General features: G+C 37.7%; 2 protein-coding genes across 2 annotated transcripts; both read left to right on the top strand.

Annotated features, from left to right (window-relative positions):
• Positions 1-6,593, top strand: LOC107087159 (3-mercaptopyruvate sulfurtransferase-like; the record flags this gene model as incomplete). The annotated part of the gene is made up of 2 exons (XM_015378579.1): positions 1-241; positions 5,772-6,593. Coding segments are annotated over 2 exons (540 nt in total), but the record flags the coding sequence as incomplete, so codon positions are not given.
• Positions 6,594-8,404: 1,811 nt separating this feature from the next.
• On the top strand, positions 8,405-18,216 carry LOC107087199 (SUMO-conjugating enzyme UBC9-like). The gene is made up of 7 exons (XM_015378637.1): positions 8,405-8,702; positions 8,951-9,038; positions 9,167-9,250; positions 12,253-12,325; positions 13,045-13,154; positions 15,180-15,259; positions 17,080-18,216. The coding sequence occupies exons 2-7, from the start codon at positions 8,973-8,975 to the stop codon at positions 17,141-17,143; spliced, it is 477 nt and encodes a 158-aa protein (XP_015234123.1). The 5' UTR covers positions 8,405-8,702; positions 8,951-8,972; the 3' UTR covers positions 17,144-18,216.
• Positions 18,217-27,099: the final 8,883 nt, after the last annotated feature.

Genomic DNA, 27,099 nt, shown 5'->3' with positions numbered 1-27,099 from the left:
GTGTTCGGGCACGGCTCGGTGTCGGTGCTGGACGGAGGGTTGAAGAACTGGCTGGCTGAGGGTCACCCGGTGACCTCCGACTGCAGCAAGCCGGAGCGGAGAGACTTCCAGGCGGAGCTCAATCAGTCCTGGGTGAAGAGCTTTGAAGATGTGATGGAGAACATCAAGACCAAGAAGGTCCAGGTGGTGGACTCCAGACCTGCCGGCTGGTTCCAGGGAACCGAACCAGAAGCCAAGGAAGGTGAGCTGCGCAAGAGGGCATCACAAACAGAAAATCTTTCTGCAATAATCTCAGTATAAATCCAGATGTTTCTTTAAAGAACTGACAGGTTTGTCAGAGAGCAGCATCTGCTAATACAAAGGAGTATTAGGGCCAGGCTAAAAAAAATATATATATATATTATAGTATATATTATAATTAAAAATAATATTAATTATATATATTATTTTTAGTTTTAATATTATGAGTATACAGTTGTAATATTACGAGAATAAAGTAATCGTACCACATCCTATTTAAGAAAGAAACCTTTGAGCTCCGATCAGCAGATGGTGGCCAACCAGCTCCACTAATCATCACCCTGAACTCCCTGTGACGTCATGCTGCTGGGCTAACAGATTTCTTTATTCCTGAAACCAAAGTATAACAATTTAACATGATGTTCAAAATTCCTCATTTTAATTATGACTGTGCTTCTTTTAAGAGTTCTTAGAAAAATAACACTTTATTCTCATAATGTAACAACTTTATTCTCGAAATGTTGAAACTTTATTCTCGTAATATTTGGACTTAATTCTCGTAATATTACGAATTTATTCTTGTAATGTTATGACTATTCTCGTAATATTAGGACTTTATTTTCATAATATTACAACTTTATTCTCACAATATTAAAACTTTATTCTCTTAATATTAGGACTTTATTTTCGCTTTATTAGGACTTTATTCTCGTAATATTACAACTTTATTCTCATAATGTTATGACTTTATTCTCATAATTTTATGACTATTCTCATAATTTTATGACTATTCTCATAATTTTATGTCTATTCTTGTTGCGACTTTATTGCCGTAATTTTAAGACTGTATTCTCATAATAGAAAAAAAATCTCTGGCATGGCTCTAATGCTCTGTCGTAGGCTGAACAGCATAGGAAGATCAATATTACGTTTTAAGAGATGTTAAACCAGACATCACCAAAGTCGGTCCTCGAGGGCCACTGTCCTGAAGGTTTTAGAGGTTTCCCTGCTCCAGCACAGCTGATTTACATTGATAGATGATTAACAGGATTCTGTTGAACTGCAATCATCAGAATCAGTTGTGCTAAAGCAGAGAAACCTTTTAGGTAGCCAACAATCAGAGCTGGGAGTGACACTGTGCTGTTAGCCTTGCCTCTAAACGGTTGTTTCTGTTTTTTTCACAAAGGAATGTTTAAAACTTGTCTCCATAACAGTAGTGGACAAAGTACTCAAAAGTAGTACTGGAGTAAAAGTACTGATACTCATTTGAAATCTTACTCAACTAACAGGAAAGGTTAGTCAGCCAAACATCTACTCAAGTTAAAGTATTTAAGTCCTCACTTTTGAAAATACTTACATGCATTTAAAAGTACTTAAGTATTCAAAAATACAAATTACATTTTCTAATATTGCTACATTTCTGTGTAATTTTCAGAGTAATGTTGAAGAACCCTCTGACTTTCAGAAACCACTTGATGTATTGATGCGTAGAAACAACCTGCTACAGATACTACACCACCTGTAACCAACTATTATGATTATTATTTTTTATTTCAAAACAAAGCAAAAACAAAAAAGCAGTGTCTTGATTTTCCTCAAACTATGGAACAGTTCATGATTGAATCTATTAGCAAAAGGAAACCACAACTCTGCCCGGAAAACTCATCCTACTAAGTAACTCGGCCACATGGCAACAACAACAGTTTCTCAGATTTGTGAAACGTCATGCAAATCTCTTAGACAGTGGTGTCCAAATTCATTTCTAAGGGCTGCTATCTTACATGTAGAAATTGCATTTCAGCATTTAAGGAACAAGTAACTAGCAGCTTCCTCTAAATGTAGTCAAGTAGAAAGTACAATATTTGACTGAAATGTAGTGAAAGTTATAGGATGTCCCACAAAAAATTATTCAAGTAAAGTAAAGATACTGAAAAGAAATTACTTAAGTATAGTAATCAAGTACTTTGTAACTTTCCACCACTGCTCCATACAGTGAATTACCTCACAAATGCCTCACAATCAATTGTTCCCATTGGTATAATTTCTTTTTTTTTGTCATAATATAAATCTGTTGTAATTCCATCTATGTTTCTTTCATCACATCCTTACCTTCACACACATTGGTCAGTTTCGTGCTTCACCTTGTAGCACGTTTCAATGGTCGCTATTGTTCTGAACTGGGCTCTTTAATGCATGAGGGAATGTTCTCAGAGTAATACAAACAAGGGGAAAACATCTTTAAGTATTAACAGAATGTGTTCCTGTCCATGTTTAACAAAATCATTGTTTCATCCATTACAGAGGATCATTTACCTCAGGCCTACTTTTGAGCTTTGCTCTTTAAAACAGCAGTGGCCCAAGGTTTAGTCCTCCCACCTATTTATACTAAAGCAATGCCATCTTGGCATATTCTGCATTTAAATGGTTATCTATGATCAAAAGAAGACTTACACAAAAATCCGGTTATACCTGGGTCTGCTCAAATGTGCTACCTGCAGCTTCCTCCAAACCACAAAGTTTCCAAATAAGATAATATCAGAAATGTATAGGTCATTTTACACAGATGAGAATTTTACACAGTGAGAATTTCCCAAAATGAGGTGGATGTTAAGATGTTAAAGCATTGGAATGTCTGTCTTGCTGACTTGCAAGTTTCCATGTCAACACAGGCGTGAACAGAGATATAAAACTGGAATTTAGCCAACCCAGAGTGAAACTGGCTCCAGGATGTCACTGATGTACAATAGGCAGTAAATTCAAACAGAAAATAAATTTACTTTCAACAGTATTAGATCATACCTTTAGGACCTTATGGAGTGTTTGTACTTACTGAGTGGAATAAAGTGCTTTCTGCATCTTTATTTTCAACAGCGTAAGATATAGAATATTTCAACTTCCTATTCTGACATTTATGCAGATATGAATGCAAAACGATCAATTGAATGGAGTTTAGTAAAAAATTATTCCACTGTAGGGGTGTAATGATTGAATGTTTACACAATGAATCAACTTCTACGGCATCGATCCAACCACATCCATCTGTGCTTGGCAAATTATTTAATATAAAATATATATATGGATATACCAGATCTGCTCAGGTAGTCAGTTCTGCACGGACGATTATTTTTATACTATATGACTGGCTGAACGTTGCCACATTGACATAAAACCTTGGGTCGCCTGGACAACGATTATAACCTAATCGAAGCCGAGTCGAGAGCATCTGTACTGTTAGTGACATCATTTCTTATGACCGATAAAGTTTTACCTGATTGATAATAAAACTGAAACATATCTGTTTATGATGGACTATGTCACTGGCATAAAGGGCAAAGCTGGATAGCTCATTAGCTAGCTGTGTTCAGTAGCTAACAGGTGTTAATAGAAAAAAATCTATGTCTTATTTAACAAGAATATGAAATTCAATATTCCTCATTCAAGAAGAATTTTATTTTACATTTGCTAGGGAGAACGGTGTTGCCAATATTACTGCCTGTTCTGGTCACACAGAATTTCACCACTTAAAGCCTGCAAAAAGCTGTGAAGGTTTTTCCACACACAGTTTATAAAAAGCAAGTTGCAGACAGTTTAAGAAAACAGTATTAAGTTTAAATAAAAAGGGAGTCTAAGGGAGTCTGGCTTCTCTTCAATCAATAATCAACAACCGCTTTCACCAAGACACTGTGTAGCCTTGTTGGTGGGGGAAGGCTGAGTGAACACTAAGTAATAATAAGTAAGTAATTGAAAATAAGCACTCATGTGAAAATATTATGAAAGGATTGTATAGGAAATCGATTTTTCCAACCACAGAGTTTAGGCTCTTTTAGCTCAGTCAGTTAGCCATATAAAAGGTATAGAGGACCATCTTTTATTTCTGGGTGGATCATCTAACTAAGTGTTCGTCCTAATTGTCAATCATTCTGGAGAAATGTTTACGTAGGGTCATCCTACATGCTTGCTCCGTTAGCTTTCTTTTTCTGCACATGAATCGTATCGAATCGTTCTATATGAACCAAAATCGCCCATAGTCAAATTGGAAACCATCAGTCTTGATATGAATGGGAAACTTTTTTTTTTTTTTTTTACATTTTAGGGGAATACGCCTTTTGTCCAGATGGTGACGGTAATAAGACGCACATAAGAATACAATTATTTTTTTCATCAAGCTGCGCTCAACTCAGCAGGGAAAGTGTAAATAGTGGTTTATTTTTATTTTTTTTTTTTTATCAACCTGGATCTGGCCAGAGTTGTTCAGCTTCATGATTTCTTTACAACAACTGCAAATCTCTACAACAGAAAGCTTTATTTGTCAAAATATTGTGTATCAGAAAAACAATAAAGAATTAGCCTTGTGATAAATCTTAAACAATATTGCTAATATTTAAAATACTTATTCCATTAGTTAACTGCTGAAAATAGTTTTGATTTAATGCCTCCATATAAGCTTAAAATGTGTAAACAATCCAGCAAGAAATATTTGCATTTACATTTCCTGGTCTATTAACATATTATGATCTGGTTCTTGCAGTTTTGCCCAGCCCGGCAAAAGGAAGCGTCACAACGCTGCGGCAGCCACTAATTGAGCTCGGCCCTGCTGCAATGGGCAGCAGGAAACCCCTCCACTTAACTGGCCAAATTAAGGCAGTGCTAGTGACGGTCTAGTGGCTCCCTGAGCAAGACCCTTAACCCCTGATTGCTCCCCGGGCGCCACACAATGTTGGGCCACTGCTCCCCAAGGGGATGGGTTAAATGCAGAGAAGTAATTTCCCTCTGGGATTATTAGAGTATATAAAAATAAATAAATAAATAACTTTGGATTCCCTTTGCAACTGCTTGTACGGTTCAAAGTAGGCTAATAATTTAAATGGCAATGAAATATTCAGCGATGCTGATTGCATAGATAAACACTAGAGGTGGACTTCCTCGCTTAAGGACATCCAAAATCTACTTTTTATAAGAAAAAAAGTAATGGTAATGATAGATTTTTGCTTTCCCCTCCTTACTGCACCTGGTGGTGCAATGGCATGTCTTGCTGCTCACAGCCCCATCCCATTAACAATCTCAGGGAAAGCTGAAAGGTCCTATCTCTTATCAGACACTGAAGTCCCTAGAAAGTAAAGTGAAATTAGCCAGGTTTGTTTATGTCAAAATGCATCCAGGTTGTCAATAGTGCTCTCCACATGCAATTGAAAGGGGACTATATATGTTCTCCCCCCATTCCATTGGAATTGCTAAGGAGAATGGGCAAAAACTAGCCATCTAAGTGGTTAGAGCTGGTGGAGAGATGCCCTACAAAACATGCATCTGAAATTGCATTGAAAACTTATTCCACTCTTTCTTATTTTTCAAAATTGACATTTTTTCATCCTTTTTACCCTACACCGTGATAACAACACCAGCTAACCCAGTGTGTTAAAGCTGTTGAAAGCCAAACAAAAGCTTTTACATAAGAAGTGACTACTACTGGATTACAGAAACATCATCACTGAAAATTAATATTAGCACTTTTTTTATCTATCTTCCCTTCTCAGGTGTTCTTCCTGGACATTTCCCAGGAGCGATCAACATACCCTTTACATGTTTCCTGGATTCCTCCGGAAAGTATCACAACACTGATACTTTGGGAAAACTCTTCAAGGAGGCTGGAGTGGACCTGAAAAAGCCGCTCTGGGCTTCCTGCAGTTTGGGAATCACAGCGTGTCATGTCGTTCTGGCTGCTCAGCGGCTTGGACTCTCTGATGTCGGTCTGTATGATGGATCCTGGACAGAATTCTTTCAAAGAGCCCCTCCAGAGTACATCATTTCAGAGGGGGGTGGAAAGAAGGTTTAATGTTTTCCTGGCTTCTCTCTGGACTGTACTTTGAATGCACCACCAAAACTTAATTTTGTCATTTTATAAGAAGATTAGTTGGCAAATAAGATGATTTATGGTTGAAATATCTTACTTCGAGTGGATAATATCTAATTATCTTATTTTAAGGGCAAAATAATTAATTCCTTTGCAGAAGTATGTAATACAAGTTCATAAAGTCATTAGTTATTAAGGGTAGTATTTTTCATATGAACTTGTATGGCATCCTGTTCTTTATCAACAGGGTTCAGTGTGAAATTGGCCTACCCTTTTCAGCTGATATAGCATCACCTCTTCCCAAAAGAATGTGAGAAGTGCTGCTGTGTTTTGCTGGAAAGATGTAGGCATGTCAGAATGACAATGATACTTGTTTAGATGAAGGAATACCAGCAAATAGGCTTAATTTCTACATGGAAATGAGATGATTCTCAATGGCGCTGCTGCAGAATTTTTTATTTTTTTTTGCCAAGAGTATCACAGCTCTTGTTACTCTAAATGGTGTGTAATTTCTTAAAGTCCTCGTCCTCGTCGTCTCCCGCTTTATCCGGAACCGGGTCGCGGGGGCAGCAGACTAAGCAGAGACTCCCAGACTTCCCTCTCCGCTGACACCTCCTTCAGCTCTGTTGGGGGAAGCATAGGCGCTCCCAGGCCAGCGTGTCTCTCCAGCGTGTCCTGGGTCGTCCCCTGGGCCTCCTCCCGGTGGGACGTGCCTGGAACACCTCCCGAGGGAGGCGTCCAGGGGGCATCCGAAGAAGATGTCTGAGCCACCTCAACTGACTCCTCTCGATGTGGAGGAGAACCGGCTCTTCACCACGACAGACCGGTGCAGCGTCCGCATTATTGCAGCAGCCGCACAGGAACAGGACCCCAAGATACTTGAACTCCTCCACTTGAGGCAGGGACTCTCCTCCAACCTGAAGGGGACAAAGTAATAAAGTAAATGTAAGCAAATGTGTTCAATCTGTTGTTTTCCTCTTTATCAAGCATGACCACATATGCCATTCTGAATGACTAGGAGGAAGGAATTAGCATGAATCCCAAAGCACTTCTCTAACCCATTCCCTATTTGGGAGTGTTGGCCTCTGAGAAGGTTGCAAGTACCTGGTTTGAATCCCACTGCCTCCACTCTAGGTTCCTGACCTTTACCCTTGACCTCTGTTCCTTAACCTGTGATTGGGCCACATAATGGCAGCTCACAGCTCCCCAAGGGCATGGGTTAAATACAGAGGTAAATTTCTCCAATGTGAGATCAATAAAGTTGAATTATAAAAATTACAATTATAAGCAGTCTATGCACATATTACCAGTAAAACAATTCCATTCCCAGGATATTTTATGTTCGAAAAGTTTGAATTTAAACCTGAGCTGCAGTTTATTTGCTGCTCCTCCAGGGTTTCCATGGACTACTTGTGTGATTAATGATCTCCTTGCATAACCTGTTGCCTTATAATTATGGTAATGTCTAGTTTTTACAGATTTGCCAAAGTTGTTGCACTTTTTTTTTTTTTTATTTCAGTTTTGGACTGACAATTGCTCTGTGACAAATTTAAATAAATGAATGTGAAGGGGAACGAAGTGTAATTGTTTATTTGTAGAGTCTTCAGTGTGCCACTTTGGGGATCAAACTTTGTTTATTTGGACACCCAGAAAAAGAAAACACACTTGACTCCCTCAGATTATTCTGCATTAAACTATATACATTTAAAAAAAAAAACAGTATGGAAGATGTTCTTTCAAAGGTTAATTTGAATATAGATTCTATGCAGCTTTACATTATAAAATGATAGATGAGACAGGTTTCTAGCATTCACACGCGGGGGAGAATGGGTTTTATGGTCAGGGCAAAAACATTGGGTCATTTTATGGAATTATAAAATACAGCAATAATAAAAAAAGAACAAACATCATCTGGTTACATAAATGTGTGCCACACCTTATGCAGATAATTTGTTGGTCTATTACATATAAGCTTAACGAAACATGTTCTCCTACAACTTGACAGAATGTGAGGAAAAATAATAAATTGGTGGGTTTGTTGAGGGAGATATTAAATATATTTCCTCTTACTGAATGCATTTTTACTCACTAATTTAATGAAATGATTGAGAAGCTGTAGACTAACTGTGTTGAAAACAAACATTAAACCTAAATTTATTAACAGAGGATCTTTTTAGCAGGTTTGTTTAAAAACATTGTTCAGAAATTGTACATTTTTCATTATATTTTAATGAGAGGGCGAAAAACTACAAAAAAAGATGGTGGGCAGTCTGTCCTTATCACTGCCTGAAGGTCCTTAGGAAATAAACAAATTGGGGTCCTTTCTTGCTGAGGGCTAGCTTATAAAACGGGGTTTTAGAGCTACATGTTTTAATACGTTTAAAATTTCCCCAGTAAGCTACCTATTAGCTATTCGATAATTACAAAAGGAGTTTTTTTCTGTTTGTTTTTATGCCTCAAGTGGCGCTGAAGAAGTGTGTCTAAGCGTTGAACGTTGTTTTTATCTTTCGGTTTCAGTCGCAGCGGAGCTAAAGCGTTAGCATCATCCCAGCTAACAAACTATCCCTATCTCCAGAATAACACCTTCTGTGATATTTCTTCATAAAAATAAGACGTAAGTTTGATAAAATAATGTCCCTCAATAGTAACACTAGTTTTAGTTCTCTACCGTTGAAGTTGTTGTTTTGGTTCTTTAAAACGGTTAACAAAACAAGCTAGCTCGTTTATGTTTACTTCAACTATTCCATAATAAACTCACGGTCAGATAATCTATATTCTGGTAATTATTTTGGTTACGACTGTACAGAAATTTCACGAACATCTAATGATTGAATAACGGTAATGGTTTTATTTTTCCACAAGGTGGCGTTGATGAGCAATAATCATGTCTGGCATTGCTCTCAGCAGACTGTCCCAGGAGCGCAAAGCCTGGAGGAAAGACCACCCATTTGTAAGCAGCAACAGGCTGGACCGCACACTTATCACATATCTGCCTCCTTACAGCAATATGATCAGATGATCCACGTATGTAATGAGATATAAGTTGACCATGACGACTCGCTTTCTTTAAACCAACAGGGCTTTGTTGCTGTGCCCACGAAGAACCCTGATGGAACCATGAATCTAATGAACTGGGAATGTGCCATCCCTGGGAAAAAAGGGGTGAGAGTCATAAAGAATGTATACCCCTTAAACTTTCCCTACTTTTGCCATATTCCTTCCAGAAACCTGTTTTGAAAGCATTGCATGTGAAATATAGACCAATAATAAGTAGCAGACAAATCTGCAGTGGAATGACAAATACAAATATCGTATTTTACAAGTAAGCAATTTATCCATGTGTGCAATTTGTGAAACACACTATCTCAAGAGACAAAGTATATTAGTAAGAAGCTGTAGAAACATCTGAAATAGGTGAATTTCTTAAAAGGATAAAAAGTTAAACTACAAATCTGGCGTATTATTTTCAAAGCTTGGGTACGCACTGAGCAGGGCTGGAAACTAGAGTAGGCTGACTTCCAAACAAATGTTGTGATCTCTTAAAAAAAAAAAAAAACAATCTTAGCATGAAAATGTACGGTCCCTCACACCAAGTCAGACCCACATGTACAGGGTAGACAGGTTTATATTCGGCTTAAATTCAAGATAAAAGTCCACACATATTTAGACGTTTCCCTTTATTCCTCTATCAATGACCAACAGGGTGAGCCATACCACAGATTAATGTGTAAATGTGACAAGGTATGAGATACTCAAGCGGATTATCTGTTATCTGTCCATAAACAATTGATGCTTTAGCTATAACTGACATGTTCTAAATTGTAGAATTAGATGGTAATGTTTTTTTCAGAGATTAAAAAGATAACCTACTATGATAGTGGGTTTATGAACAAATTAAACTCCACAGAGCATCGCTCTTGGATCTATGTGCTTAACTGGCTCCAGTATTGTACAGACTGACCTGCTAGACCCACACTATCTCTGTTCAAAACAGGTATTACAAATGAGATTTATGTGCACATTTAAAAAAAGGGAAGTGTGCATGGTTCTAAAAAAAAAGATAAAAATATAAATAAATAATCAATAGAATTAAATTTATATATATCCATTAATAATAGCTATAAATTTGCATGGTTAATATGGTTGAAAATTTAACATGGGTTCATGCTGCAGTCTGTTTTTAAAGACCCAAAATAATTTATCTCCAATAATTAATTGTATAGAATTAAACTCTCCTAGATCTGCTTTTACCAGCACAAATTTGCAAGACTTGAGATCAGATTAAATACAAACTTATTTCAGATTTTTTTTTTTTTCAAAATAATTGGAGAACAGTTTTTAATTCTTTATGTTGGTTTTTGGATAAAATCCAAATAGATTTGTTGTCTTCAAGGTTTAAATAGGCCGCTAACGGAACCGTTGTAGAGGCAAAAACTTGGGCCTGGTAGGAGAGGCCATGGAGAAAGACTATCAGCTGGCCTCAAAGCGATTTCTGGCAAACTGTCTGGCGCCTCCAGAAAGGGAAGCAGTGCTTTGCTAACACTGTTTTTATTGGGAGTGTAACGGTGCTGACTCTGATAAAGAACATCTTTGGACGGGGTAAGAAGTTCTTTGATGGTCTCCTCTACCCGGCTGACATGCTTTCCGTTGTGGAAGAGCTGGTTGCTCAGCTGGATTCGTTCGTCACCAAAGCTGAAGTCACTGAGATGGTCAGAAAACTCCACAGTGGCAAGGCTCTGAGGGTGGAAGAGATCCACCCTGAGTATCTTAGAGCTCTGGATGTTGTCAGGATATCATGGCTGACACGTCTCTTAAACATCTGAGACAGTGGCCCTGGATTTGCAGACCGGGGTTGTGGCTCCCCTGCATAATAAGGACGACCAGAGGGTGTGTTCCAGTTATGAAGGGAACACACTTCTGAGTCTCCCTAGGAAGGCCTATGCAAGGGTCCTAGAGAGGAGAGTCCAGCTGATGGCCGGACCTCGGCTTCAGGAGAAGCAGTGCAGTGTTCGTCCTTGCCGTGCTATAACCTGCAAATTCTCTGCAGTGTTTTCGAGAGCGCTTTGAAGTTTGCCCAATCAGTCCTATCTGTTTCATGGACCTGGAGAAGGCGTTCAACATTATATCTGATAGTGCCCTGTGACGGGGGGGTCAGGAGTATGGAGTCGGGGTCTTTTACTAGGAGCCAACCGGTCTCTGTACAAGCTAAGCAGGAGCATGGTTAGCATTGCCAGCATTAAGTCAGACTTGTTTCCCGTCCAGAGAGCGCCTGGTTTGGTGGATCTGCTTTTTTTCAGATGATGTGGTTCATGGAATGGATGGGGCGGTGGCAAACTACTCTGTCAAGTCTGAAACCTTGGTTCTCAACCAGGAAAAAGGTGGAAACTCTGAAGAGAATATGTCTCTGGGCTGGAGCGGGGGGCTCCTGACTGATGGATCTGGGCTGGCCTGGGAGCGCATCGGGTTTTCCCCCCGGCAGAGCTGGACGAGGTGTCTTCAGAGAGGGAAGCCTTGCAGTCTTTGTTGACACTGCTGCCCTCACAGAAGAAGACAAATATGAATAGTTTATTTTTCAAAAATGCTTAGTTTCAGTTTAGTTGTGGGTTATAGCTTTAGTCTTTTATGTAACACAAACAACATAAGCAACCAAAAACAAAAAAATCTTTGATAAGGACAGACCAACTACAGCAACACAAATGACCTGATTGCTGTACCTGCCATCTGCTGGCATAATGTGGTACAACAAAATAAAGCAAAAAAACTGGACCTCATATTAATGGATTATGATAAAGACACAAATAGAAACTAAGCTGATTCTCTCTAAGAATTTAGCGTTTCAGTTAGTTTTTCAAGGTTTAGTTTTCATTTTTATTTCAATTACCTAAAACAAAATAAACACATTTGATTAGGTCAATCAATGTCCATAGAACACAATGTTTTTTGTAGGTGTGACACTGAATACATGACAATTGTTAGAGCTTCACCATTCTACTTTGGGTTTTTTCCTAACAGCTTTCACATTTGTGTCCAACAGTTTAAATTTTATACTATTTTATATTTTATTTCATTTCTGCCTACAAAATAACAATAACAGATAATTAGCTGCTCAGTCCACCTTTCATGGCTGCTTCGTAAAAACTCTCTTTTACTCTTTCATCTCTCAGACTTTGTGGGAAGGGGGACTTTACAAGCTAAGAATGCTGTTTAAAGACGACTACCCGTCCTCTCCACCCAAATGTGAGTTGCTCTCTTCTTCCTACTTTGTACATAGAAGCTGTCATGTCAAAGGAAGCAAATAAAGATTGAGCCATCTATTTAAAATGGAAGCAGGAAGAGCTCAGGAAATAATAGTTCTGGCCACAAAAGCCTGTGTATAAAGTGTAACTGTTGCACTACCTTGTGCAAAACGCAAACCTTACATGAAACAGGTGTTGTTTTCTTTTTCATATGCAATTATGATAATATAAGGTTTCACAGCCTTTCTTTCAGAGTTATATAATGGTATGGGATAGATTTGTAGAATTTCTACTCTCCAAGGTTTTTAAATGGAGTTTATTTTGATATTGGAAGATGCACGGTGTGTTTAGAGATGTTACAACTCTTTACTGAAGAACTCAGACCCCTTTAACATTTTCTCACATAGCAGCCACAAATATTAATGCAATCTTAAAGGTATTTCGTGTGGTGGATTGACACAAATATGCTCCTAATTTTATCTGTGAGGAAGAGAATGCTTCCTCTCTTTAAACCCCAATAACAGCCATTGTATTTGTGGTTTTAAAACAACAAAATAGGGGTATGAGGGTTTTTGAAAGGCTCTTTTTACAAGTTTATACGACTTTGTTCTTATAGATCCTCTCGTAATATTGAATTTCTCCAATACTACATTGATTTTAGTGACTCCATTTAGTATTTCACCTTTTTTTTTTACTTTATTTCTAATGTTGCTACTCTAGGCAAGTTTGAGCCACCGATATTCCACCCAAACGTCTACCCATCCGGCACTGTGTGTCTGTCCATCCTGGAGGAGGACAAAGATTGGCGACCGGCCATCACAATCAAGCAGGTTTGGACTCTTGTGATCTCACATTTGGCTGAAGTTCTCATCTGTTGAGATTCAGTGCTGGGACTGATGGGGCTGTGCTTCCTACTGCATAGAACTGGACCACATTTGACCAGTTTTGCAGATATAACTAATTCTAATAATGGAGTTTAATTTAATCCAGTGTGTTCGTGGCCTTAATTAATCAGTAGCTTGACATGCAGAGAAGGAGAAGACTTGAAATCAAACCACCAAAGCTTCAGTATCCAGTTTGGTGTCCTTCTCTACATCTGAGCTGCATGGTGCCTCAACCATCCAGTTTCTAAAAAAAGAATCTGCTCCAGTACAAACTGAAAGAACCAATTGAAATTAGCATTGGTTAATAAACAAATGGCTTTTAACTAAACACATGAAATTTAACCATTATGGGACACTTTTGAAGCCATCATCTTAATTGCTAAAACCAGAGGTGTGATGTAACTAGTTACATTAACTCAGTCACAGTTACTTGAGTGTATATATAAATATATACTTTTAGGAGCAGTTTTAGTGCAACATTAGTTTTACTTCGCATTGAGTAGTATCTTTATAAAATACTGCCATTCTGCCTTGAGTAAAATGCTTGGCTTCTCCATCATACGTGAGTAACTTCACTGAATAATAAGCAAGCTTGTTAAAAAAAAAAAAGACAAAGACGCACAGTTTATGTTTATGTCAAAATGAGTCTTCTTTTTTTTTAGCTTATCTATACCTACCGTAATGCTTGGAGTAAATATTTTTGCTGAAGCTGTCAGTTTCATAAGTTTTATGGTTTAAAGAAAATCGGTCTGAAAAAATGTTCTTCCCCCTGCAATAGTTATTTTTCAGTAACATTATTTGTTTGCTTTACTTATTTCATTATAATCTTTAAAATACTAGAATTTGCACAAACTTTAAATTTAGATCTGGCTTTACTACATATTCTTAAATTTTACATGTTATAATGAGCTACAAACCGGTACTGACTGTGTGCTCTACCCACCTCTGTCTAAAACCAATTTGCAATTCAGGTGCAGAGTACAAGTATCTTGCAGTTAAAGCATAAAATTATGTGAAACAAATTGTATAAATGAAGGTGCCCCCTGTTTTACCTGATGCACTGTATTCATTTTCTTAAACCCTGCCTTTATTAAAGTTTTTTTTTGTTTTTCGTGTTTTACTCTCTTGCTGTAGTTCTGCACAAATGTTGCGCTTATGATGCTTTTAAATAGCAATTTTTATTTATGCTAAATTAAGAAATTAGGAGCAGTGCTAAAAAGATGAGCAGAAATGATGCAACATTATTTGACTTCTGTCCTTGAAAACACTTTTTTTTTAACTGTCGCTCGTCTTTTATTAACCACCTATAGAAGAAGGCTGCTCAGTACAGCCAGTCTAGCACAGTGAAGTGCATTAGTCTTGGTACTAAAGCAGGTAAAGGTCAGCTCTTCAGTTGGCTTTACAGTACAGAGCAGCTTCTCTGTCTGCACTGATGATAAAAACCTGCTGCACTAGTGGCACTTTGGTTTAGTCAGAAAAAATATATATTTTTATTTTTTATTAATTACAAAACCTTATACTTATTTTTACTTTTATGGAAGTGATTTCAGGTTATGTAGGTGTTTATCTCAAACTGGGAATTTTGTCACACATTGACTCTAAGCTGCAACAGGTACCTTAAAATAACCATAAAAACAAAAATTACCTTAGCAGTAAGAATATCAAATAAATTCATCATGGTTTGTCAGTCAGCAGATTAGACATACCGGTAAGCTTAATACTGGTTTTAAAGCTAACATGTTCAAACATAGGTTAAGTGTGGCGGTAGCTAAGAGAAAGGGGCGCCACCAGGTCAAGGGCTAAACTTATGCAGCAGTAAGGATGGAAATCCCCCTTCAGTCTTAACAAAACGCACTGTAGCTCTGTTTTCTGTGTATTTGTCTAAGTTTTATCATGCTATAAAACAAAAAGTGTTTTTTGATTATGTAAGGAGTCCAGAATTAAAGCACTACTTGAATATTTTTTGTATAGATCCTGTTGGGTATCCAGGAGCTGCTGAATGAGCCCAATATTCAGGACCCAGCACAAGCAGAAGCTTACACAATCTACTGGTGAGTACCTGCCTGTACAACTCAACCTGCTATAAAGTGGTCGACAGTTTAGATACAGTAACCATGGGAATCCTTTTGGGCTTCTAATCCTTTGTGTTATTTAAACTGATAGATAACATAAAACTTTGATATGGTTTAAAAACCAGTGTTGTTGTGTCCTTGGGCAAGACACTACACCTGCATTACCTACTGATGGTGGTCAGAGGGCTCGATGGCACCAGTGTACGGAAGCCTCACTTCTGTCAGTGAGTTTCAGGGTACAATGGCTACAATGTAGTTTGCCACCATCAGTATGTGCGTTAATGGGTGAATGACTAAATGTAGTGTAAAGTCCTCTGAATTGAAAAAGCTTTTTATAAGTACTGGCCATTTACCATTTAAAAATAAAAAATTAGGTGGACAAGGTCCAGTTTGTTCATGCATTCTTAGATTAATCTCCACAAAAACACACAACCATGCACACATTCACTCCTAAGGACAATTTAGAGAAGCCAATCAACCTAACAGTCATGTTTTTAGACTGTGGGAGGAAGCAGGAGTGCCCGGAGAGAACCAAAACAAGCAAACTCGATGCAGATGTTGACTTTGAAGCTGATGGATTGTTTTTGATCAGCAACCTCTCACTTCTATCTGGATTATTAAGGAGAATTAAAAAGAACTTTTCTCCCTGTATCCTGTAGTCCCGGGGATCCCAAAGTAGGGGTCACGAGACACCAAGTAGGACGTCTAAGATTGTTTTCACAATTAGTGATGTGATCTTTGAGTTATATGAAGGACAAAAATACACAATAATATACATAGATGTACCAACCATAATATAACTAGATGTAATGGTTATTTATATATAAAAGACATAATTTAAATATTAAACATATCTTTAAAATTTAAAATGCACAATTAAATAATAAAAAGGTTATGTAGAAAATAAAATGTTATAAAAAATGGATATGATTTCTATTTATTTATAAATGAATATAAAATGAAGTAATTATATGTGCTTTAGAGTGTCTTTATGGGGTTACAGGCTGAAATATTTGGGATCCTCTGTTATCTAGATGCTGCCTGCCTGCCTTTCTTGTTGCTGCTTCCTTCCTTCTGTTCTTTCCTTCATTTGCTCCCTTGCTTCATTTCTTGCTTGTGTCATTGCTTTCTTCCTTTGTTGTTCCCCTCTTCCCTTGCTTCATTTTCTTCCACTTTCCTTCTTAGTGCTCTTACATCCCATCTTGCTTCCTTCCTTTTCTTGTACCCTTTTTTCTTTCCTTCCTTGTGTCCTTTCTTCCTTTTTTGTTGCCCTTGATTCGCTTCTTGTGTCCTTAGTTTGGGTCTTCTTACCTTCCTAGTCTTCTTACATACTTCTTGTTTCCTTTATCCTTAGCTTTCTTCCTTGTAGTTTTTTCCTTCCAGCTTGCTTCCTTTCTTGTGACCTTGTTTCCTTTCTTGCTTTATTATTTTTGTTTCATTGCTTCCTTCCTCTTTTTTTCTTGTCCTTGCTTCCTTTCTTTATGTTCTTACGATCCTTCACGTTTCATTCTTTCTTTGCTTCCTACCTCTTTTGCTCTTTCTTTTTTTTGTGTGACATTGCTTCTTTCCTTTTCGGCTCCTCCCTCCCTCCCTTAATTTCCCAAACACCCTAACTGTAGAAATATATACCTTAAATGTAAGTTCTTCCATGTCAAATTCCATTTTAAGATAAATCCGAGGAATAAAGTCAGCATCCTTACTAGCAGTGAGAGCATCTGAACCTCTGAAACTGACCCTGGAGTTGAGTAAAAGGCGGAGGCTAAAAACCTTAATATTGTTTTTTTTTTTATGTTTTCCAGTCAGAACAGGATGGACTACGAGAAGCGGGTCAGGGCACAAGCCAAGAAGTTTGCCCCCACATAGAGTGGATAAGCCTGGTTAGAGGAGGCCGGCAGCAGCTGAAGGACCACTCCAATAAGAATCTGTTTAGAGTATTATTACACTGTTCATCAGGTGAAATGCAAACATTTTTTCTTTATCCCTTTTCAAACGCTGAAAGCTTAACAGGACTCTGATTGTACATTCGTTTATGCATTTTAGATGCATTCGTATTACAGCGGATGCTAAACTTCCTCATTCCTTCCCTGAATACTATACAAAGTGTCAACAGGCTGTAAAATAAGAATCCATGTCTCGGTTTTCTGTGAAACCCTCAGTTGATTGCAGTAAAGGACAATATTTTACACACTGTGCTTTCATCCAACCATCGGAGCTCAGAATAAGTGTGCTTATGTTGGTTAGTGTGACTGCAGCTGGAGCTAAGGCTGCTGAAGAGTAGGAGCTGCTTTGTAAACACCCATTAGGTGTAAGTCAATTAAAGGAAAAGACAATCTGTATATTTGACACGAAATTGGTTCTGAAGGAAGTTGTTATCTAGTAGTTCAGTATATTTAGGTTCAGGGAGAGCATGAAGGGTCAAGCCTTTGCTCCACACACTCCTGTTATTCCAGTTTAAGATGCTTAGTGTTTAGATTCTTATTGTGAATCCAGCTGAAAGTAAAAATGTTTAGTAACGGTGAAAAAATTCATCCACCTGCAATATCAAGGTGTTTTCCTCTTCCAAAGATACCGAAGCTTCATGTAGGTAAGCTCCATTGTGAAAGCAAGCAAAGCGGTGACTGTTAATCGTTGGCCCCTTTCACTCGGTCGTTTTGAACCAATGACTTCCACGTCTCCACGAACAAGTCCAGCAGGCTCTCAGGAGCAGAAGGATCCTCAGTGGAATAGCCTCTCTCCAGCAAAAGCGAACTGAAGAAAGTGCACTTGTTAATAAACCAAGGCCTGAGTTTTTTCTGTTTTGTTTTTTTGGCCTCTTAACTAAATGAGTGCATGTAAATAATATAAATAACAAACTGTGGAAGTAATGTTTTATATTATTTTAGCTGGATGTATGTGGTATTGTTGTAAGAAGGGGAAATAAAAAATGTAAAATTGTCAAATAAAGAGAAAATAAGAACATGTCAATGTTTCTATAGAGTGTTTTATGGAGTGAAACAAGGCTTTCAGATTTCTTGCCCTACAGAGCCATTCCAAACTATTCCAAGCATCTCGCTATGTCAAAACAACTCAATTCAATCACTTTTATTGGCAAGTAATGCAAGCTGTGCACTAAAATGAGACAAAAATAATAAAACATTTAAAAAAGAAAAAATGAAAATGCTAATTCTATCAGATTTTAGCAGTTGCCACCCTTAAATTACCGTACCTCATATCGTCATATCTTTTAGATCTATTTTATGTTGTCATTGGGTTGGAAACAGCTTTTTCAAATATTTTAAATATTAATATCCCATTGAAGAAAAAGTTTTTTGTTAATGCCTTTTTCTCTATTCTAAAGTAGAGGGCTAAAGGGCTGGAATGAGAAAGTCAGCGTCTTTTTCCTAAATGTCACCAAAATTGAGAGCCTCTCTGATTTGAAAGCTGATTGTTTTTAAAATCTTTTTAGTTGCATTAATTTTTCGGTTCAATGCCAAGTGTGAAGCAGCCAGGAGAAAGTTCTGTTTCTTCAAGTGCAAGGCCATGGTTCTCAACCGGAAAAAGGTTGCTTGTCCCATTCAGGATGGAGAAGAGTTTCTTCCTCAAGTGGAAGGATTGAAGTACATTGGGGTCCTGTTCGGTAGTGGGGGGAGAGTAGATTTACTGGTCAGTCTACGGATCTACCCTCGCCTATGGTCATGAAATCTGGATCATGACCGAAAGAACGAGTTTCTGGAAAGAAGAGGCTGAAATGAGCTTTCTCTGCAGGGTGGCTGGGCAATCCCTCAAAAGAAAGGGAGAGGAGCGGAATAGAGACTCTTTTCTTTCACTTTGAGAGGAGTCGGCTGACGTGGCTTGGACATTTTTAGGTGGCACCCTGGGGAGCTGTTCCCGGCATGTCTCAACGGGAGGAAGGCTAGGGGACGACCGAGGACACGCTGGAGGGACGATGTCTCTGGCTTCCCTTAGCAGAGCTTGAGGTGTCTGGAGAGAGGGAAGTCTGCTGAGACTGATGCCTCCCTCATCCTTGGCCCTATCTCAAAAATATTTTCAAATAGTCGAAGAATTGAGCTTTCAATTCAAATAGTGGCACCTGGTTGTTGTTTTTTTAAGGTTACTTTATACTTTTATACTTTAAGTAGTTTTTGGAGCACAAACTTTTTCACTTTTATTTGAGTCAAGAGCTCAAGTTAAAACTTCAACTTTTACCAGAGTATTTTTAAACTGCAGTATCTATACTTCTACTTAAGTAACAAATGTGTGTATTTTAGACACCACTGGTAAACAGGGCTGTAGACGACCTGATCAGATGAGGACAAAAAATGNCCCCCCCCCCGATGAAAAAAGAAATTGTTAAAGAATATCTCCTCCCTAAGACCTGCCACACCCTTTAGAACCTGCTGCTGTAACTGCAGCGTGTTTTATTTTTTGGTTTATTTTTAGCCTGCAAGTAAACCTAACGTAATGCTTAAAGCTGCTTTGTGCAACATTCTAAAGAAATATAACACATTTAACACCTTTTGTTTTTTCTTACACCTCCAGCGGTTTATCATCTCGATATGACCTCAGTTGACCAAAACAACATGAAACCAATGTAAAAAAACATTTTTTTTTCCTCCTTTTCCTACCCAGTTGCTATGCAGTGGTTGTTCACCTATTTTTTTTTTTTTTCAACACGTCTATCTTTGTGAGATGTGCTGGTCTTTTAGTAGAGACAAAATAAACTGTTCCAAATATAGGGGTGACAATACCTTTCTAGAGACTTTATTGGAGCAGTGAAGACAAACTTAAAGCAATGCTTACATAACAAGCTGCAATCTTATAACATCTTAAGTCTCCTTTTTAATAGAATCCCAGCGAAACACAGGAGACCTTTTTGGGACCGGTTTAAAGGTTGCTCAGTGATTCAGAGAACACATTGCTTTTGTTTCCTTTTCATGATCCACAGGTTGTTTCTGAGCTCTGTAAAGGTTAGCCGTAGCTAGAAACTTGCAAGTAAACCATTGCCTTTGTGGTCATTATTCGGAAAGAAGCCACAAAGCAGACAGAAATAAAGCTTATTACTGTCTTTTATTATTTGTTAGCTCTCTACTGTACAGATATTTTTATATCTAAGGGAAAATATTCCAGAACATAACAATATTTTTCTTTTATTAATGCTTTTTTTGTACTTTTACATTCTTTTTATATTGTCTTTTATATATATTTTTATTTTTTTTTTATCAGTAATGGGATCTTGTTTTAACCCTTCGCACTTTATATAAGCTACTGGAACCAAAAATTCCCTGAAGGAGTAATACCAAGGGATAAATAAAGTTGAGTCTAAGTCATGTTATGTATCTTTAAGATCCTTAAATGGATCTGGAATTGTTGCTTGAATTGAATGGTAAACTACCATTCGATATGCCTTATAATACATAAAAGGAGTGTATAATTATGTAACTAGTGCTATGCAGAAGAGATGTGTGTAAACATTTTTTTCAAACTTTTTAAAAAAGATTTAATGGGCAAGTAGAGGTTAAAGTAGAGGTTGTCGATATTCTACAAGCAAATTCAAGTAAAGTAATTTTTCAACAAAATTTCAGACTTTTAATACAAACTATTAAAACTAGCTATTTGTTGTTGTTTTCACTGTGAGGGGTGGTGTCCTCCGTTACGTAGCAAATAGAGGCCATTCTAGTCAATGTGGTAATTCCCATAAGCTTAGTCACTAAGCTAATGGGAATTACCCCTGCAGTTCCACTAAGGCTTAGTGGAATTGCAGGATGACAGACAGGTAGAGATGTGGAACGAGTCTGTCTATTGATTGGTGATGGAGCAGAATGCATCATTATTTATAAACTAGATGAGCCAGAAAATAAGTCTGATGTGGGAAAATCTACTTTAAGGTTTTCCAAAAAAGTAAAAAAAAAAATCCACTGGAGTTTGTTTCCAAGTTTGAAGATATTTCACTTTTTTAATTCAAAACGTCAGAATTAGCATTAAGGTCGTAACTTTATAGAGTGGACCAAAACAAAGCCTTTTCTTGGCTTAGAAAATATGCAAATTGAACCGGAATAAAGGGTCCGCCCCTGGCGGCAAAGTCACACCTTGCCGATTTAGCCAGCGTATGCCTGACACCTCAGAATCTTCTAAAATTCTGGCATACACTGAAATTTCTATGTATTTTTTTTTTTCAATTTTGGGCACATACATGGTGTATTCATGATGAGTCAGCAGCAGAACTGACAGGTTCCTCCAGTGAACCCCCTTTAATACCAAAAAGCTGCCAATACACCATTATACAGTAGCTGTAGGTTAGAAACACATTCAGTGGTCGTCTGGAACACCTCAAACACGATATGCATTGGAGATAAGTTCTCGATAAGTCATACATAAGTTATGCACAAGTTACTGATTTTGGATAAGCTAGACACCACACCAGAGCATGCTCAACATTTGTCGACATGCTTGCTGTATGTCGACGTGTGCCAGCATGCTTCAGTGTGTAAAACATACCCATAACTTATCCAACGTAAGCCAGTATTTTTGCCAGATTTTTCAAATGTCAGGCATAGGCTGGCTAAATCGTCAAGGTGTGACATGGGCTGTAGGAATGGGGAGTCGTTTGGGTTTTCTGTTAGCCAACAATACCCGATTCTGGTCTATGCCTCTGAAAAAGGGGTTGTTTGGGGCAATTGTCGGCCTGGCTGAACAGGAGAGATATTTGCTGAAACCTAAGACCATCCCCTCTGTTTAAGGTTTTTTCTCTTAACATAAATGGCTTCTTTCACACCACCTTCCAACCACCTGTCTACTTTAAGGTAAAATGAGCAGAGGAAAATTCCTCTTTCATTTCATACAGAAAGAGAGGAGATATTAATCCTTAAACTGACATGACATGAGGTTGATGGTGACTGTAATGAAATGTTTACACATACTTTTCAAGGGTTTATAATTTGTCCTGTTATGATTAGACATTTCTGATGGGCTATGATTTCTTGGTTAATGTCAATTTGTCATTATAAAACATTTTTGGGGTCTGTTAGTGTTAAGTGGTCATAACACAATCGTTTTAAACAATTTCAACTCTGCATTTTGTAATTTGCAAAATGACATTTATTTACCAGTCATGAACATTTATAAAGACTCCATGTTGATGACAGGTGTTACGTTTATGACAGTGTCATATCAGTCTAACTGACAACGCTTCAAATTGCAAGCTCTCCTCCATTTGTTTACAACGTAAAAACGGTCACTATGGTGTCAAAAGCTAAAACATACTTTCATCAATCCATGCAGCCAGGTGTGTCTTTGTTTGGCATTCATCTATAGAGTGAATTACAGGAAAAAGTTAACCAGTTTGCTTCATCTTTAAAATCCAGTAAATGAAAAGGAAGAGGGAAGAGTTATTTACCAGAAGCTGAAACGACTTTGAAAGGAAATGGAAAAAAAAACCTGGTGAAACCACAAAATGAGGTCCGGCTTCCTAGCTCAGCACCAAGGCACACACTTAGGCTGTATGGTTCACGCTGTGTGTTAATTTGGACACTCATCACTGGTGTGGCAGAGCTGTGCTCTGTGTGGGCGTAGGGGATTCTGTTCATGTTGCCTCTTTAGGACCTTTAGGTTCTTTCTGAAGACGGATCTTGCAAAGTCTTTCTATAGTCAGGGTTTGGTTTAAGGGCTGAGGTGTGAACTGCACTGCGATGGAGTTAAGAATATGTGGCTAGACACTGGAGTTGTTCTTATAAAAGCAAATAAATACAATGTCCTAGGACTGATATAAATGCAAACTTCTTAAAGGAAAAGTCCGGTCACATTCAGAATACAAACTTCTGAAAATACTTTAAAAATTATATTATTGCTTAAATTCAAAGTGTTTTTGATTAAGAGTAATTTCATGCAAAGCAGAGAGTTAAAGATTAATGACATGTTTTCTCTCTGGCAGAAGTTCAATGGCAAATCCTCCCTGTTCAAGTTGGCAATCCAACAACGAACCTGTGGAGGATCATGAATTAGAAAAGTAAAATAACTATTTTTTTTTTTTTCATTTTTACCCGATGTATTAAAACACCCAACTGCCATGCATGTGGGCATCGTCAGCTTAACTATAGCTCTCGTGAATAGCAATGATGAAGTTTTTTCAAAATCTTAAATAATTGTTGATTGCAGATGTGTCTATTAGTTCCTTTTAGATTTTGCTTGTAAAGCGGGGAGAATGGCGGTAAGCTTACAGCACCGTGACGTCACTGCCGGAAGATGTCAGGAGTGAGGTGTTACTATATATGGGCAAAAATCGCCGGTCCCAAACTCAGTGATATTGTTTTTATTTTTTTACTGATTAAAGCTAAATTCATTAAATCACAGCAAACGCATTAGCTTTAGGTGTAAATAATGACCCATTGGTTATTCCTTAATGACCGGACTTTTCTTTTAAAACATCACTGACCTGTGATTATCCTAATCAAGCCAACTACAGCTTTAAAAGGAGCATTTTACACTCTTATAAATCATTTTCCTCTTTTTGCTTAGTTTTTTTAATTCAATTTAATTCAAATAAAACATAAAAGAAAAACCATTTTCACAGTTTTGACTTGCTGTTCTTTTACATTGAAAGGGTGAATAGAGTTATCCGGGTTTTAACTCCATGAGGCTGCACGGTGATGCAGTGGGTAGCGCTATTGCCTTGCAGCAAGAAGGTTCTGGGTTCGATTCCTGAGAAAGTGGATGGATGGATGGTTTGATTAAACTGAAGAGGAGGACAAATCACTAATAACAGTGTAGGGATATCATGAGGGAAAGGAGAAAGTGATTAAAACAATCAGAAAGATTCACTCTTAGGGTTGAATGAAACATGAATTGTTTGTGAAACCAGCAAAGGACATGGCAAAGCATATCGAAATAAAGCCATTTTTGTTATAGATAAGGTCAAATTTAGCAAATTGAATGGCAAAACCTTATTTTTACATTTTGATAGTGAAGGGGAATAACAGGGGAAAGTACCTAAATCCCCCATAGTAGGATCAAGAAAAACTCTTGAAGAATACAAACATCTTCCGTTCGAGTTTACAATGAAGAGTCAATCTGGATCCGTTAAAGTTGGCTTTAAACCACAGTCTAACTATCTAGGTAAGACTTAATGTACTTTTTTACTCTCTCTTTTAGTTTTGAACCTTTTTCCCATGTTCCAAGCATCTGGTGGTTGACTAAAATAGGTCATATTGACCACGCAGATGTCCCAGCTCTTACTCAGCCTGCAGAGTGGAGCGTTTATTTCTCAGTGTGTGACATGTAGAGCAGAAAAGGGGGTGGTTTTGACAAAAACCACAGAAACTGATCCATTCTTTAGCACGTAGATAAAGAGGGTTGAGGGAAGTGTGTGAAGTTGGGTTCAACGTCATGCACAAACTGTCGAAATCGACATCCAGCTGATGAGCTTCCTCTGCATTCAGCAAAACAACAGAAGCATCTTCTCATCATTTAAAACCCTGCAACATTCTGACCATTTCTAGTAAATTTGTGTAGCTGCGCTTTTCTAGAACAGTGATGTCACACCAAACATTTCAATAACTTTTATTGGAGTATGTTCATTCAGTTGAGGGGAATAAATATCTTAAAAATTTATTTATTTTTATTATTTACATTTATAACCACCTCTACAGTTTCTTTTATAGTTTTCATAAAACTAGAACACCATACCAGAAAAATGCCCCAGTCAGATATGGTGGTGGTAGTGTGGTGCTCTGGGTCTGATTTGCTTTTTCAGGACCTAATCGGCTGAAATTAAAGAACAATTAATCCTAACCTTAGGCAGAAAATCCTTAAGGAGAATCCGACCTTAAGCCCGAGCTGAGATTGAAAAAAAGACAAAATTATAGTTTTGGAAACAAAATCTGAAATTGAAATTGAAAAAGACGAACAAGAGCCGCCAAAATTCATCCACGGCCATGTAAAAGTCTCTCTGATGGATAGTTATCGCAACATTTGAAGGAAAATAAGTAAAAGAAGCAGAAAATGTAAAGGCAGGGTGGTGAAGCTGGACCTCTTCATCGAAATACGTACTGTAAGAAATCTCTTATAAGTAAATTGAATGAACAAAAAAAAAAAAGAAAAGACTTCAGAATGTTTATTGTTTTGTTTTCGCTTACATATCTCTTCTCAAATTCAGAAAAATAACTTAGATTACATAAAAGGACTGATTCCAGTCATCCCTTTTAAAAGAGCTTATGTCAATGATTGTTGCGCTGGGTAGTTAACGTCATTCTCCTCATCCTCCTCTTTTCTTACTTCTCATCCCTCAGCTTTTTTTGCCAAAGAGATGACGAATGTCTCCACATTTAAATTTCTTTTTCATTCGGATCTGCAATGTTTAAGAATTAAGATTTGGAAGAAAAATAGCCCATTTATTACTGCAAGACGTCTTTAGCAATATGAAGCAGGAAATTGTTGATCACATTTACATTTATGCGTCCAACTAGAAATCTTCCTGAACTTGTTACTATGGCTGCAAATGTATTACATTTACTTTCTGTTTTATATATCATGCAAAATTTATATTTTAGAATACATATTATATATTTATTAAATTATTCATGTTTAATTTGAAGGTTTTTAGCAGCTTTTGGATAAACAATTACAAGTTCCGTATTTGAACTAAATTGCAGGNGGGGTGGAGGGGGGCAGGGGCTGCCTTGGATATTTTTCTTGTTGAAGTAATATAATCATTTGAAAACCATTATTTTCTCTTTGTTTCTTTTTGTTCTGCTTCATTTTTCCTCCCTCAGCCCGAGTCGGAGGCACGGCTGCTAACTTTTCCTGCTTTCTCAGTTACTTTTGTTTCTTTTAACTCTGGACCTGGTGGGCGTCAAGTGTTACAACGGACTCTGTTTAATGTGCAGCTTTCTGCATCACAGGATATTGAGCTTAGTCACTTCAGGTCCCACTTTACAGGAACTGAACATATTTTACAGTTTACTTCTCTGTTTGATGAGTCATTAAACGACGTATGAGAGAAAGAACATGTTTAGCATCCGTTTCTCATAAAAGCTTGAATTAATCAGATGATGTCTATATAAAGTGGAAGTTGTTTGCTTCTACAGAGCCCTTGCAGAATGAGCGAAGACAGGCTTGTTATTGTTCTCACCTCTTCCCCACTGCACCCACCGCACATGCATTCATAGTTATGGTCGTCTTAGTGGCTTTCAGCTTTAGCAGAGTGAAATCTGACCTTTCGGGGAGCGTTGCATGCTCTTGTTTTTGCTCTTGCACCTTTCTGCCCCCCCCTCAGCACGTTTAGCTGTTGCCCACAGCTTCATAACTGCAGGAACACCAGCCTCTGGTCCCGCATACCCACTCAGTCAGAAAAATCTAGTAAACTGCTGAGATCAGACACTGAATGTTGCAACAGTTTCTGCGTTGTAAACATAAATGCCTTGTGGTTTATACGTTTACACTATATGGCATATGGAGGCGTGTTTCACAATGGCCTTTCTCTGAACTTTTTTGCCAGAGATGATAACTACAATCTTATCAAACCATTTCTGTGTCACATTCTCTTCGTCTTTCTGTTGACATTTTGTTGCCAAGCCGATGAGCTTGTGTTGAACAATACTGTCACCAAACCATTTCACTTTCTCGCTCTATGACTTTTGTTATGCAGATATTCCTAGATTATGTAAATCCTAATAAATCTATAACATTAGTAGACTCAGTTCCTTTGAAAAACCTATTGCAGCCCCTTACATCAGTCCTTATGGTGGCACGTTACAACCACAAACTTTGGCGTATTTAAGGTATATGTTCCAAAATCGGCTTGTATAGAAGTTCCTACCGTCTTTCAACTTATGAACTCTGACCAGATT

The sequence above is a fragment of the Cyprinodon variegatus genome, unplaced genomic scaffold, assembly GCF_000732505.1.
Source record: "Cyprinodon variegatus isolate N-32 unplaced genomic scaffold, C_variegatus-1.0 Scaffold175, whole genome shotgun sequence".
Classification (NCBI taxonomy): Eukaryota; Metazoa; Chordata; class Actinopteri; order Cyprinodontiformes; family Cyprinodontidae; genus Cyprinodon; species Cyprinodon variegatus.
This window is presented reverse-complemented; position numbering and strand designations above follow the sequence as displayed.

Coding starts and splice junctions, on each gene's coding strand:
- LOC107087199 (XM_015378637.1), top strand. CDS start 8,973: ATGTCTGGCATTGCTCTCAGCAGACTGTCCCAGGAGCGCAAAGCCTGG. Junction 9,251..12,252: donor CCATCCCTGGGAAAAAAGGG/GTGAGAGTCATA, acceptor TTCATCTCTCAG/ACTTTGTGGGAAGGGGGACT. Junction 12,326..13,044: donor CCCGTCCTCTCCACCCAAAT/GTGAGTTGCTCT, acceptor TTGCTACTCTAG/GCAAGTTTGAGCCACCGATA.